The sequence below is a fragment of the Dicentrarchus labrax genome, unplaced genomic scaffold (assembly GCF_905237075.1).
Source record: "Dicentrarchus labrax unplaced genomic scaffold, dlabrax2021, whole genome shotgun sequence".
Classification (NCBI taxonomy): domain Eukaryota; kingdom Metazoa; phylum Chordata; class Actinopteri; family Moronidae; genus Dicentrarchus; species Dicentrarchus labrax.
The window spans coordinates 2091940-2106939 of NW_026136715.1; the positions used below are offsets into that span (position 1 = coordinate 2091940).

At 40.4% G+C, this 15000-nt stretch overlaps 2 protein-coding genes across 4 annotated transcripts in view; both read left to right on the forward strand.

Annotated features, from left to right (window-relative positions):
• Positions 1–7026, forward strand: part of LOC127377051 (macrophage mannose receptor 1-like) — a 92728-nt gene extending 85702 nt beyond the window's left edge. Inside the window, exons 2-6 of one of the 3 annotated variants that reach the window (XM_051424616.1) lie at positions 1253–1443; positions 3825–4041; positions 4587–4922; positions 6224–6312; positions 6836–7026. In XM_051424616.1, the coding sequence (XP_051280576.1) occupies positions 1253–1443; positions 3825–4041; positions 4587–4922; positions 6224–6312; positions 6836–6964 (962 nt within the window). In that variant the 3' untranslated portion in view covers positions 6965–7026. The remainder of the gene's footprint in view (positions 1–1252; positions 1444–3824; positions 4042–4586; positions 4923–6223; positions 6313–6835) is intronic. The other 2 variants (XM_051424615.1, XM_051424614.1) reach the window with 2 other exon arrangements.
• A 1550-nt stretch (positions 7027–8576) lies between these two features.
• The window catches only part of ccdc135 (coiled-coil domain containing 135), a 10313-nt gene continuing 3889 nt past the window's right edge, over positions 8577–15000 (forward strand). Inside the window, exons 1-12 of the mRNA XM_051424621.1 lie at positions 8577–8716; positions 9822–9937; positions 10582–10750; positions 10849–10974; positions 11322–11516; positions 11601–11744; positions 11907–12122; positions 12256–12393; positions 12856–12925; positions 13400–13528; positions 13640–13768; positions 14045–14223. Coding sequence (XP_051280581.1) covers positions 9822–9937; positions 10582–10750; positions 10849–10974; positions 11322–11516; positions 11601–11744; positions 11907–12122; positions 12256–12393; positions 12856–12925; positions 13400–13528; positions 13640–13768; positions 14045–14223 — 1611 coding nt within the window. The 5' untranslated portion in view covers positions 8577–8716. The remainder of the gene's footprint in view (positions 8717–9821; positions 9938–10581; positions 10751–10848; positions 10975–11321; positions 11517–11600; positions 11745–11906; positions 12123–12255; positions 12394–12855; positions 12926–13399; positions 13529–13639; positions 13769–14044; positions 14224–15000) is intronic.

Below are 15000 nucleotides of genomic sequence, written 5' to 3' on the forward strand. Positions count from 1 at the left end.
AAGGTTTTATCTCCAGCGGGGAGCCTGGTCGATGACATCCAGAAGCATCTGGTGGATTTCTTCTGGACTGGACAGCACTAGATTCGAGCTGCTGCTCTTTATCTTCCAGTGGAGGAAGGAGGACAGGGACTGGTGGATATAAGAGCAAAAAGGATGTCCTTCAGACTGCAGACTGTCCAGAGGCGGCTGTACCAGTGTGGTCTGCAATGGCTGGAGACTGCGGAGCAGCTACTACAGAGAGTAAGTAGACTAGGATACAGCAAACAGCTGTTCCTGGTCTGGCTGGATGAGGTGGATCTCACCGGCCTTACACCTTTTATACCTCAGTCCTGGAGGCGGGCAGGGTCTGAAACACACCAGGGACCCCACTGCTTCACCTGGCAGGTGGCTCTTGGAGGAACCATTACTACATAATAACTTTATAACATCACAAATACTGTCATCTTCCAGTCTGTTCTGTGCTCTGAAGAACAAATGCCAGCTTTTAAACTTTGTTTTAGGGCAGGCTAAGATGGCGGTGTATTTTAGCCGGAGGAGGAAGGTGGAGGATGGTTTTATTGTTGAGCCTGTCACTGTGTGTACCAATATGATGAAGTCCAGACTCCTCATTGATTTTAACTATTACAAAGCAGCAGGAGATCTGGACTCGTTCCAGCAGGTTTGGTGTTTTAATCAGGTGTTGTGTTGTGTGGAAAATCACACACTGCAGCTTGGAGATGTGCTCATGTGAATGAGGTATTTATTTATTTATTCATTTATTTATTTACTCTGAGGAGTAAGGATGTTTAAATATGTTATGTTCAGATGATTGTTTGAAAAATAACGGAAAATAAAGTTGATCCAAAAATCAAAAAAATCTCTCTCTCTCCCTCCCTCTCTCTCTCTCTCTCTCTCTCTCTCTCTCTCTCTCTCTCTCTCTCTCTCTGTTTCTATGCAAATGCTAAAATGGCTGACTGTTAATATACCATGCAGTCTAAGTAAATCTGTGTGGTGACATATATATCAGTTGCTGCTGTCTCTGCTCTGAGAACAGGCCTGTGCTTTCACACTGTAACAGAGCTCTGAGTGGAGGAAAGAGACAGCAGAGAGAGTTGACAATGGCTAAGATAAAAAAAAAAGCTGACTCAATCGATCAGGACTCAGCTCATGACGGACAGACACTTTTTATCTTTTTAAAATGACAAATTAAAACCAATCTGTATAAGATATAGTATTTTTATTCCAAATCTAATCAATCTGTCTGCCACTGCAGGGCTGTGTGCTGTCTCATCAACTGCTGGACGTCAGTACCATTTTATTTATGACCTGAAGAACATGACTGAAGCCCAGAGTTACTGCAGAGAACATTACACAGACCTGGCCACTACAGACAACATGGACGACGTGAATACCCTGAACAACAAGGCAGATTTAAGCCAAATGGTCTACTCTGAATACAGCCATGTGAGTTCACTTTTGTCTTTATTTCATTTCAAAACCATTTTTGACAATTATAAGCTATTATAAAGAGTATTTCCATTGACTTTATACTCCACTACATTTCAGAAAACACTGTAAGCAGCACTTTAATGTTGTGTCTAATCAAACTGGGGCTTTAAGTTTAACTACTTTAGATACTGTTGGGTAGTTTAGTCTCTAGAAAATATGTGATGTTTTATGTTTTTATGTCTATAATTGCCATAAGACTGCTGAACACTATATAACCATTCCCCCTTCTCTCCCCCTCCTCATCCACACACCTACTCAGGACATAGCCATCTTATATTTATCTTTGTAAATATCTTTATATTGCGTTATTTTTATTTGTCTTTTATACAAAATATATATTTATCGCATTTTTCTTATTTGTATTATATACAAAAGTTATTTTACATAAAATTGTGCAATATATATTATCTACGGGTTTTTTTTATATAAAAGTTTTATATCTGCAAATCTATTTTAAGACTGTACATACTGCCTTTTCTTTTCTCAATTTCCTGTTGTGCTGTGTGCCATTGCAACATAATTTCATTTTGATGCAAATCCAAATGACAAATAAAGTCTGTCTAAGTCTAAGTACCAAAAATCTGAAACTACATCATTACTAATAACAAAATGTAGTGTAGTTAAAAAGTACAATATTTCCCTATAAAATGTAGTAGAGTAGAAATATAAAGTGCTTGTACGTTATGCCGTTCCTCTAGTGAGGACAGTCTTTTAACTCCTTAGCAAAGGTAAACTGGGGTGATGTGGAAAGTTGAAGCTGTTAATTAACATTAATGACGCCACGCAGCTAATTTGCAAGCTAGCTTGCTTGTTCACCTGCCTCAAACTTGGCAAAGTAACGTTACATTATACTGTCGCAGATTGTTAAATGTGACTTTTCATAGTCTTCATGGCATTAATTATTACTGCACCCAAAGAGGAGAAGATCATGGCAGGACTAAAAAACCAAGTTCACACTCTTCTGTGGAGTCTTAAGGCGGTTGGCATCCATAAATGTTGCATTACTACTGGATTTCAACAGTTTCACAGTACAACCCACACCCACAGTGACTCCATTCAGGACATTGTTCATTTTATAACTCAGATCCATGTTGGGTTGATGAAAACCCTTCCCTCAAGTAACATCTAGATCTTCTCCAGATATGTCTTCAACGTCCAAGAACCTCCTAGCAACATCCAGCACAAGAGACTGTGTGTGTGTGTGTGTGTGTGTGTGTGTGTGTGTGTGTGTGTGTGTGTAGTCTATAACCAGTGTTAGAAAAAGTACTGAGATATTTGATTTAAGTAAAAGTAGCAAAACAACAATGTAAAGATTCTCCATTATTGGTTTATTAGTTACATATTCAAGGTAAAAGTCCTGCATTTATAGTAATACAAACTTTCCCTATTTACAGTTATATTTTCATGAACACTGATTTATTGACATGTACATGTAAGCAGCATTTTAAAGTTGTCAACATGAAGCTCGACTGCAATAAATGTAATGGATGATAAGATAAATACAGTTATTTTAAAATAACTAAGAGTTGTACTTGTCATGGCCCTGCTCCTCTCCTGCTCCCTTTGCTCCTCCTCCCTCCCTGTGTGTGTCTGAGGCTGTGGTCTTCAATCACCTCGCCTGTGCTCTGCCTCACCTGCTCCCTATCACCTTGTTTGTCTCAGCCCTCAAGTACCCCGGTGTTCTTTTGCTTGGTGCCAGATTGTTTGTTCAGCATACTTGGTGGTACACTCTTGGCTCCACTCAGTGAGTAGCTGGCTCCTTTGTGTTTCTCCCTGTTCCTGCTCTCCTGTCTGATCCCTGTATCTCCAGAGTTCCAGGCATTCCACCTCTTCAGAGTGTTCAGAGATCCTATCTCTTCCGAGGCTCAGGGATCCAACCTCTCCAGAGTTTCCGGAATCCGTCCTCTTTAGAGTTCCGGGGATCCTTCCTGTGTTGACCAGGTTCCAGGGTCAGCTCTCCAGTGCCTCCGGATCTTCGTACCCCGCCAGTTCTCCAGTCCACCCGTGCAGTTCGGGTCCCAGAGACAGCTCTCCAGTGTTTCCGTGTCTCCGGTCTGCCTGCTGACTCTCCGGCCGGCTCCTGCTGAGGCCGCCCCCCCTGTGTGTCTGTGTGTCTGCTCCTGGGTCCAGCCTAAACACTACACATCACAGTACTATTGTGACGCTCAAAATATTTAATTATGGTTGGAAGGTCTGCAACTGTAAAATACTGAAATAAAGTCGTAGAGGATCAGACAGGCAATGAAGGTTTTATGTACAAATATTTAAAAGCTAAAGCAGACTCTAATGACTCTAATCTCTGAGGCTAAAGCAACAAAATCTAATATATCTTTCAGCGAGCCTGGATCGGGCTGTACGATGACGTGGACAGCTGGAGGTGGTCACTGTCAGACAGAAGTTTCTACGGACTCGGGGAGACTGAGTTCAGAAAGTGGTATCCTGGACGACCAGGCAATGTGTATGATCGACCATGCACAATAATTAATACGGATGGACTGTGGTACGACTACAATTGTAAAAAACAGTACAAGTCTGTCTGCATGGATGTCAGAGGTGAGAATATCAACCAGTGAAGTTAAAAACATTAGTTCAGTTTCTGGAACTTTTCTCTGCTTGTCTTCGCCTCTTTGCTTTCATTATTTGGGACTTTAAAGAGTCAGTCAATCAAACTTTATTTGTATAGCACCTTTCATACAGTGCAAAGTGTTTTACTGATGACTTATATGGTGATAATACAGCACAAAGATCAAAATCAGATCCAAATACTTGATGTGTTTGACTCAAGTTATTTAAATACAGTGTGAATTTGCCTATAAAGTAATTAGATCAGCTTTGTTGTTTTTGTTTAATTGCCTGTTTAAGTCTAAGAATAATATTAGAAATAAAAAACAAATATATTGTACGCAACAATTCAGTGTCGCTTTTTAAAGATTCAGAAATCCTCAATAACATTTATTTGTAGTTTTTACAAATTCATTAGTTTATTGATGTGGTTCCTTATATCTCTGTGGATTTATAATACCATGATTTTTGCCACACCTTGGCAAATTGTATGTTATGGTACCTCTGCCCAGCACTTCACTGTGGTCTCTTTCCAGGACCCAATGTGACATTTGTCCTCAACAACAATCTCATGACATGGACCCAGGCCCAGAGCTACTGCAGAGAACACCACACAGACCTGGCCAGTGTGAGGAACATGACAGAGAACCTGAAGTTGAAGGAGCTGGTACCTTCAGGACAAGACATCTGGATCGGCCTTTTCTGGGACTCCTGGAAGTGGTCGGATGGAAGTAACTCCTCATTCAGGTATTGGAGACCAACGGAACCTAATAGTCAGGACGAGCCTTGTGTGGCAGCAGACTTCAGCCACTCTGGACAATGGGAGAACTGGAACTGTAACGTGAAGAGAGCATTCATCTGCTACAGCCAACGTGAGTGGTAACCCATGTTTCAGATAGTATTTATATTTAGGTTTAATTTAACATCAAATGTCCCAAATGAGAATGTAACAAACGATGCAAACATCAAGTTTTGGACAGAAGATAGATTTTAACACTGATGTTGATCATTTTCATGAATCTTTTTTTACCATGGTGATGGCTGCACGTGCACATGGTGTCACAAACCCAAAAGCAGAACCGACAGGTTGGTGAAAAACAAGTCTTTTATTCTTTAGAAGACGGTGAATAAGGTGAGCTGGTGGCGGGCTGATGTTTGGGCTGCAGTGAGGTCAGGTATCCAGGGGTGAAAGCTTGCAGTGGGGAACACTGGGGAATGAGAGCTGGCGACTGGCTTGGCAAACTGGTGTAGTGGAAATTCTTAAAGTTGAGAGGTGCTAAATCTCTGAAGAACTTTCAAGCCGGTGTGATAATCAAGTGCCTTTAATTCATGCAGCATGGAGAGAAGGTCACGTAGTGAATGTTCTCTCCAGACTTCCAAAATGCTCTCCCTTATATACATTTCGGTACATCTCATTACATCACAAACAATGAAACCCCCTGTTTGTCTTGCAATTGTTACTCCTGTAAATCCAGGTCTCTCTTACCAAATGGTCCTTTGATCTGTGACTTCCCCCTGGCTCTTCCTATTCTAAAATTCAACCCTTTGACCAGGGGCACATCTATTATTACCCCCAAATCCTGTTTCTTTCCCACACTGGTGTGGAGAGCTGGCAGACAGGTGATCCTGGAGGCAGAGAGAACCAGTGTAAAGAACTCAGACAGACAAACTAACAGGCTGGCAGCAAGACTGGCTGACTAGACTCTTCAGTGAGCTGAAGCGAGGCTCTAACATACTGTAGACTCTTCTCATTCTCTGTTTGGTGCCTCCTCGTCTCTTCTCTCCGAAACCATTCCTTATTTGCATTTGACCTTGATACAGGTAGTTGCTTTGCAGATGGGATGTGTGTATGCAATGGGGGAGGGGTGATGGTCCATTTCTGGCCCACCCTGCCTGTCTCCCATTGTGTTGCTGGGGGTCCAGATGAGGGTCTGTTCCTCCCCCTCTGTGGCCTGGCCCCTCTCTTCTCTCTGCTCTATGATTCCAGTTATCATAGTGGTTATTAGTATATTGCATTGTAATGATTACTATAGTATTATCAATTCATGTTATTGCATTACTATATTATGTCTATCTTTATCTTCTATGTCAGTTTCACCAATAAAAAAAAAAAACATACTGTTGAAATTCTGATGAATGCCTATATTATATGAACATGTATTTATTTTCACAGTTAAGAAGCAAGTGATAAAACTGAGTGTGCTGAAAGACTCCTCTCTGGATCTGAATGACCCTGCTGTGGTGGAACAAGTCTTGAAGCAGGTAAATCATGTTTGACCTTTCAAACTGTACGCAAACACAGAACAACCACATTTACAGCAAATTACAATAAAACTTTATTCATCCTTACAGGGGACAGTCACAAAAACAGCCTGAAGAGGTTGGAAACAGATACAGAGTTATTTAAAATAATAAATACAGCAACATAAGAACACTAAGTGATATTCAGAAGCTGTATACATTACAATACTTTGGCCATATACAACTTGAGCATTGTGTAGGAAGCTGTGCAGATACATATGTGCTGAAATAAAGAGTCTAGTAGTGCCACTCTGCAGGCCATATAGTTAAGAGTCAGCACTCAACTATCTGCCATCAAATGCAGCAGGAAAATGTGCAAATACAATCTAACAATCCGAGAAAAGCCAGAGCATTACAATAGAAGATATAGGGGGAAGAAAGTTCAAATGTACAACAGGTCAACAGGTTGAAGGAACATATGACTAACAATGCAGAATGTAATATCTCTGTGTGAGTGATAATGTTGAGGAGTTCTGTGTCTCAGATCAAACAGAGGCTGAAGGACCAGGGGGTGAATGAAGACATCAAACTGAGCTGGAGGAAGCAGTCAGATGGAAAGATCTTCCACAAGGACGAGAAGGAGACAGAGAAGAGGAAGAAGAGGGAGCTTTAATTGCTGTGTCTGTTTTCATCAGAGTCCTCATGTAATGGGTCAGAATATATCTGCAACAATCAGTCAGTTAATCAATTCATCATTTTATTTAACAAGCAAAAATAACAAATATTCACGGGTTCCAGTTTCTTAAATGTGAGGATTTGATGCTTTTCTTTATCGTATATGGTCATTAACTTAATATCTTTGGGTTTTAGGCAGTTGATCAATTAAAAACAGATGTTTGAATTTATCTGCTTGGGCTGTGGGAAACTGTAACAGGCATTTTCATTATTTTTGACATGACAATAATGAGAACGTTAATCAATAATAACAATAATCAATAATAATGGTAACTAGTTACAGCCCTCGGTAAGAATATGTATATATTATAATAGATATATGGGTAATGATTATATGCCAGCTTGTGACCTATCAACTTCCTTTAAAGATACTATCAGATTAGATTAGATAAAATCAGACACTGTATGTTAGATAAGATTAGATTAGATATAATATGATAAGATTAGATTAAATTAGATATAATATGATAAGATTAGATTAAATTAGATAACATATAAGATTAGATAAGGCACATGTGAGTGGCGGTGACATCATGAAAAAGTGTGAAATAAATGTGTCCTTGGAGAAAATGCCATTATGAAATGAAAATAATACTCAATAAAGTTATGTTATTGTGAAAATGAATGGTTAAAGTAACATTTCATAATGAGTTATGTGTCTTCACGTATTTAATTGGGTTAATTGTTTGAGCTTTACAGAATTTTTCATACCCTCTCCTGTCCAGTGAAAACCCTGTATCTCCAGGAGTGTTTTGAACGTTTGGGATAAACTGAAGATGTAGTTTTCCTTCATGGGTTGAGCAAATTATACTGTGAGATTATCCTTAGAGAGTTTAATAATCTAAACTTTAACTATTTCATGTAGTTTTCTTCAGAGATGAATGAAATGCTGAAATACAAGCCAACTGCGTATATATACAACTTATCTTACACCTCTTAACATTGAGAACGCCTCGCTACCCCGCGTGAATCTCTGGTGAACCCCTGGTGGGGGTCTCAACCCCCAAGTATCAGAAAGGACCAGATTCTTTAGATGCTCCTTAATTGAAACAATAAAAACATGTTTTTGGAAAAGAGGCACTTTAGATTCATTTTCTTTTAGCTGGAGAAGATTCTGGCATATTAAGCACTTTATTTGTGACAGATGAGATAATAAATGATGCCTGTTTCACTGGTTAAATGGTTATTATGATGCATTGCTGTGGATTAAACCACCCAACAGTACATAAAGCAGATAAAATGAGCTCAACCTTAAACATGTACAGCAGTAAAATGAAACATACACATTAATGCAGCCTTAATATACATCCACAAACACTGACAGGGAACATTTTACTGCACACTCACTACTTTTACTTCTCATACTTTAATGAATTACTCTTAAAACTATACCATGCTTGAATGCTTTACTTGTAGTGGAGTATCTTGGCACTGCGCTGTTGCTGCTTTGACTTCAGTAAAGTATCTGTAAGGGACATTTTGTGCTGTTTGTGTCGGAGCCTGGTTCTGAAGTTTCCTTTTCTCTGAGAGCACGTAAAGGCAACGTGACACGGCACGTCATCACGTCTCGCTGTTACCATGGAGACGGAGTAATCACAAGTTTGAGTCGTCGGAGGAATTCATGTTAATATTAATATTAGTTAAACACACAAAACAAGATCATCTAAAGAGTTGATATCTGTGGGACTGGGTGAGTGAAACTGTTGTTTAAAGGATATCGAACAGTCGCTCGTTTATACTTTATATTTAAACTTTTTAACCGTTAGTTAATGTAACGGTAGCTAACGTTATAGCTTAATGTCAGCTTTATTATCGCTGACTCACCGATCATTTAATTACATTTTAAATTTAAATACTACAGGCTACAAGAGAGAAGGAAAATAAAAGGTAACAAAAGTGTTTTATCTATATCTGTTAAACACTAACTGTGTTCCTCACACCAGTTATCAATATATTGATTTTACATTATCATTAACTCCAAACAAAGACTGTACTGATCCATCCAACATCAAATCACTGATCAATAACCACCTTTTCAATAGTGCTTTTGATGATTTTAATGATTCATTCTTGTTCAGTGTTGTAGATATAATTATATTATAGCTATAATTTATCCCTGTGTGGTTTTTATTACTACTTTTAACTATTCATAGCGCTTTATAAATTAAATGTATACGTTCCCAGCACACAGTAATAATGAGACACTTTCCCAATATGTCCAAATAATGACTTATCACAACGTCATTAATTTAATGTCGATATTTTGTTAAAGTTTCTCATTATAATGTCTTTAAAAAATCTATTTTTCCTGTCATACTGGTGGAAATGGGCTTTTATATATCGTGGTAGTCACAAACATAGAAAAATAACACACCATGGAACAGCACAACAAGACAGTGAGATATATATATATATATAACGTTATATATATATATACATATATACTTATATAGCAGATATATTCTTTTATTTTTCCTGCTCAGAGGCAATGGGTTTCCAATGGATCGGACTATTTGGAACCGGCTCTTCATTCCCATCCCCTAATACCCAGTATGTAACTAAATAATTTAATATACAGGTTATTATATAAAGCAGGGGCTTTCAAAGTGTGACACTGTGAAAGACACAATATAAAACTGCACGTAAATACAACACAGGGCGGATTCAAAACCCATTTTAAGGTATTGTGAATGTAAAAATCTTCATGAACACAGTTTTCACCTCGACTCTGAGTGTGTGTGTGTGTGTGTGTGTGTGTGTGTGTGTAAACTGGATTTAACATACTTTTATACAAGATGGAGACTGTACTGCAGTCAGACCTTGAGGAGCAAGTCAGACGTGGAGGGACACAGGAGGAGGAGGAGGAGGATGACCGAGAGCTGATGAAGCCGGAGGGGACTCAGGAGCTTCTGTGAGCATCCACATACACAGCGCACACACTCACACACTGAAGGAGGCCATCAGAGGTGGCTGAGGTACACACATTGTTTACTCAGGTAGAAGTCCAGATACTGCAACGCTGGCTGAAATTTACAAATCATTCTTAAAAATGACTAATTTGTGCGCTCAATAAAGCTTTTAATACATTTAGGGCTGAAACAGTAATTTAAGAAAATAAACAATGTTGATAATCAATTAAATACTTGGCAGATTAATCGAAAATTTAAATAATGGTTCATTGCTACGAGAGAGTATTAGGCCCATACTAAGAGGAAAAATAAATAAATAACATTTTGGAAATTACGAGAATAAAGTCGTAATATTACGAGAATAATGTAACAACACAAGAAAAAAAGCTTCGATAGAGTTATGAAGATCTGACGTGAGCAGCTCAACCAATCAGCATCCTCAGCCTGAGCCCAGCAGTCGCTGTTTGTCTCAGTCGTAGCGTACAGTCAACAGGTAAACTAACGTATTGATTATTTCATCGTTAAACAGTTTTACTGGCTGAGCCAACAGGCTGACAGTTCTCATAAAATTACTACTTTAATCTCGCAATATGAGAAACCTTGTGAGCATAATAATTCACTGTCTTCACCTGCTGTCCCTCACCAGTCTGAACTTGGACAAGCCAGACGAGCTGTCTCCTGAGTCCTACAGGGTCAACTCCCCCGACGAGGTCCGACTGTTGGCCATCGCAGACAACTTTCAGCGTCAGTATTCACACTTGTATCCCGACCGCAAACCGCTGCTGCTCTGCCCGGTCAACGAATGTGGTGTTAAGGTAACGCTCGACCTACTGGACACGTCGTCTGTCCTTCAAACAGCCTGTATACTGTTTGTATCTCTGTCTCATGCTGCGCATATTCGTCCGATCCTCAGAAGTTTGTGTCTATGACTCTTCGGCCCACAACCACAATCTACCCTGACCTTTTCAGCTGGGAGGGCTGTGCCTCCTTTGTGGCTGACTTCCTGTCTCTGGACCCTTTGGACCCTCCTGCGGACCTGGTCAGAAAGATAATAATTTGATCCACTTGTGTGCACTTTAACCCCCAACTGGCCAAATAGTTTAGTGTTTGCTCGGTGGTCAGAGAGGGTCTCTTTCATCATGCCACGTTCATATCATGTTGGAGTTACAGTAACCACCAGTTTCTGGATGGGAAAGGCTGCAAGCGCCTCTTTAAAATGACACCTACGGAACATGTTTCAACTTTACAGAAAGGTGGATGAAAGAAACCCTTGATAAGACAATAGATAGGTAGCCTGGAACATACACATCTGTAAACACATGCAGCTTCTGTCCAGTGTGTGTGTGTGATGGTGTGTGTGTGTGTGTGTGTGTGTTGCTGTCCTAGCCCCGCTACCTGTTCTCCTCCACCTCGGTGCTGCAGACTCAGAGAGCCACGTGTTTTGAGTTTGCCACCCTGCTGTGCAGCCTGCTGCTCGGCGCTCACTACGACGCGTACTGCGTCAGCGGCTACGCAGTCAGAGAGATGTGTCTGCTCGACCAGAGCCTGAAGGAGTGCCCCCTGCTGGACACTGAGGTCAAGGTAAGCGCTGCTCTCACGGTGAAGGGCCACAGCCAGTCAGACGGGTCTTTGACTCCCAGATATGAATGTGTCTGTTGTTTGCAGAGTGGGATCTCAGAGCAGGAGCTGCAGGACAATAAATACACAGTGAAACCTCTGAGGGACCTGAAGAGTCACTTTTTGATTCAGCAAGAGAAGAAGAAACAGGACGCCGAAGCTGCGCTGATTCAGAAACAAAAACTTCTAGAGGTAGCATGATCTTTTCACTGCAAAACCAACAGAACACAGAAACTTCTTACTGATGAAAATAACAAAAGGTCCCTCAAATGAAGCTTAAAGTTGGATATTGTACCCTTCTGTCTCTACTCGCCCTCCTTTTACCTTTGACCTCTTCTTTCTCTCCATTAACAGAGCGGGCAGCGGCCGGCTGACCCCCTGCGAGGACTGCGAGTGCACTGTTGGGTGCTGGTGCTGTCGGGGAGTCGGAGCGTCCAGGAGAACTTCTTCATCGACCCTCTGACTGGCAAAAGCTACGCCACTGACGATGACAACTTCCTGGGCATCGAGAGCGTGTGGAACAATCTCAACTACTACGTGAACATGCAGGACTGCAGGAACGGCTGCGCTGTGAGTCCGCGACAACTGCAGATAATACACTGTCAGAGTCAATAGAGTTAATAGATCTGTGAGTAAGAATGAGAATAAATACATAGTGTGTGTGTGTGTGTGTGTGTGTGTGTGTGTGTGTGTGTGTGTGTAGGATATGGTGTATGACCTGGAAGATTTAAAGATGTGGGAGCCAATCTTGTTCGGTGCAACCAGCAGAAAGCAGCTGATTCTCGACGTCTTGAAGAAGAAGGAGAGTAAGATGATGAGCAAAATCAACAAGGATGAAGAGGTGTGTGAGTGTGTGTGTGTGTGTATTTTTCTGTGTGTGTATATATTGGCTATTTAGACCTAAAGGCTTGATATGTATATTTGATTAAACTGTTGTTAATAATAATTAAAAGTGTATCCTGTATCATCCATCGCCAACAGTGACAAACACTAAGCGTGTAAAATAACTAACAATCATATTTAGAATAACGTTACTATCTGCAATGTTCCTATATTTTATTTGGACCGTTAGCTCCATGCTACTAACTAGCTCGCCGTTTACAAATCACCCCATCAGCCAACACCACGAAGCAACTGACACCAGACCCACACCGCACAGCCAAGATACAGCCAGAGTCCAGTTTTCATTATAAAACATCAGTTTAAGCCAGAGTTTACAGAGTTACAGCTCAATGAAACACTTGATTTTACCGTGAATGACGTTAAATGTAAACTCAATAACGTGATTTTGCTCGTTTTGAAGGATGAGGAGCAGCCCAGAGTTTTTGAGATGCCGAGATCCTGGGTCAGTTACATCAGTATCTCAAAAAAAGGTACAGTAACTCAACAGGAGCACGATTTATCTGATGGTAAGAGCCTGTACACTCTTTATGTTCAAGATCTAATTAGTGTTTTATATTCAGCCTGTAAAGAAGATCAGAGCTAACTGACCAAACATTAAAGCATCGAGACAAAAACATAAAACAACTTAGCGGAACAGTTTACATCAAAATCAAAAATACAAATATTTCCTCTCACCTGTAGTGCGATTTGTCCGTCTGGAAAGAAAATAGATCCTACATGAAACTGCTCACAGCAACGTCTGTGGATCATCTTGAGTAATTATTATTATTTCTTTTATTTGAACAGTAATCAGGTCATGATTTCTGGAAAGAGACATTGCTGCTGAGTATTTGAAATGTTGTTTTTCTTTGGCGCTTTGAGCTCAATCTGCTTCCATTGTACTGGAGAGAAGGCAGACATCTCTACAAATCTCCACAAACAGCCGCCTCTCTTTTCTTATTCAGACCTGGAGAATCGCTGGCTGGGGGGACACAAGGTGACCTGGTACAGAAAAGCAAAGCTCGAGAAGTTTGCACCTTATCTGAGGTCAGAGGGCTTGGTCACACGACTGACGGCATACAAAGACCTGGACTGTGAGACATACAGGCTTTTAGGGCATTTTTACTAACAGTAGCCGGTAAACACATGCTAAATTATGTGTTTTGAATTTGTGCATAACATGAGTGTGTGTGTGTGTGTTGTAGGCACTAAGGTCGTCACGGTGAAGGAACAGTATCAACACAGAAAGGACCACCTGGAGGAGAGGGAGATCAACAAGGTCGACAACTTCACCACAGAACACTTCAAACGGGGACGAAGTTTCCACCTTTTATGTAAATCTGCTTTCTGCCGCCGTCACCATCACCTAAGACTTGTTTTATGTAGGATCACATCTCATCTCTTTCCTCCTATCGTTATTTCTTCATCGACCCTTCTTACTTATGAGTCTTGTACACGTGGTAAAAAGCACATCACACTTCAAACTAATAATTCTAAGCAGGTTTTGTAGTTTTTAAATTTGTAATATAAAAAAATCATAGTCTCATTGTAAGTAATCAACTGAGAAAGTTTCGTTGGTGATATCTATTAGTTAAGAAAATGTGTTCCAGTTCACAGGTACATATCCCGGAGCATTGACACTGAGCGCGAGATGGCGTTCGACAGTGCTCGTGCTGACAATCTGGTGCGGCGGATGGAGTTACCGGACGAAATGACGGAGATCTTTGAGGGCCGGGAGGACTTCCTCTACTACCGGCACGCCATCTTCAGTCGACACATCCGGTTTTCAGTCTGTATTTCTATTTTTTTTTTTATTGTTCCTACTGAAGACTCACCTATAACACCAAATAGTGACTTTTAAAGGCTCTGTAATTTGCTGAAACACCTGTCACTGTATCTTTCTTGACGGAGTATTGCCTTTATTATTCTTTGTATTGCTTTCCACTTCCCTTGTCACAGCAGCAATTACTTGAAATAAATAAATACAGATATAAAAAAAACTATGATAAAGTGGTAAAGCTATGGTATGGTGGTAATTTGAAAAACAGGTCAAGCCCGAGGTGTAAAGGGTGAAGAGGAAGGGAGAGAGCACCGTACCCTGAGGGGCAGTGATGGAGTCTCACATACTGTGGTCTGTTGGTGGTTTCTCACAATATTACGACTTTATTCTCGTAATTTCCCAAAAAAAGAAAAAATGTTTTCTCTTAGTCCGGCCCTAATCCGTCGTACTTATCAAACAAACAGGAGGAAATTGTGCATTTTTTAAGGGACTATTTTCAGCAGTGTGGATTAATCATCCACACTTGGTGCTCTAGTGAGAATTGAACTGTTGTCCCGTTCCATCAACATCCCGGACCAAGAACTCACAGACAGAGTGCCGGACGAGAGGAGGCGGACTCTGTTTGAGAGACGGTTTATTTTTATGTAAAGATGAAACCTGATTATCTTCACTGTCTTGTTGCTGCTGTTCACATTCAACCTGGTGCAAAAGATGACCTGCAGAATTATTTCCTGGGTGTATAGTGTATGAATATATGTAGATGTATAACTCTATATATTGTTTGTT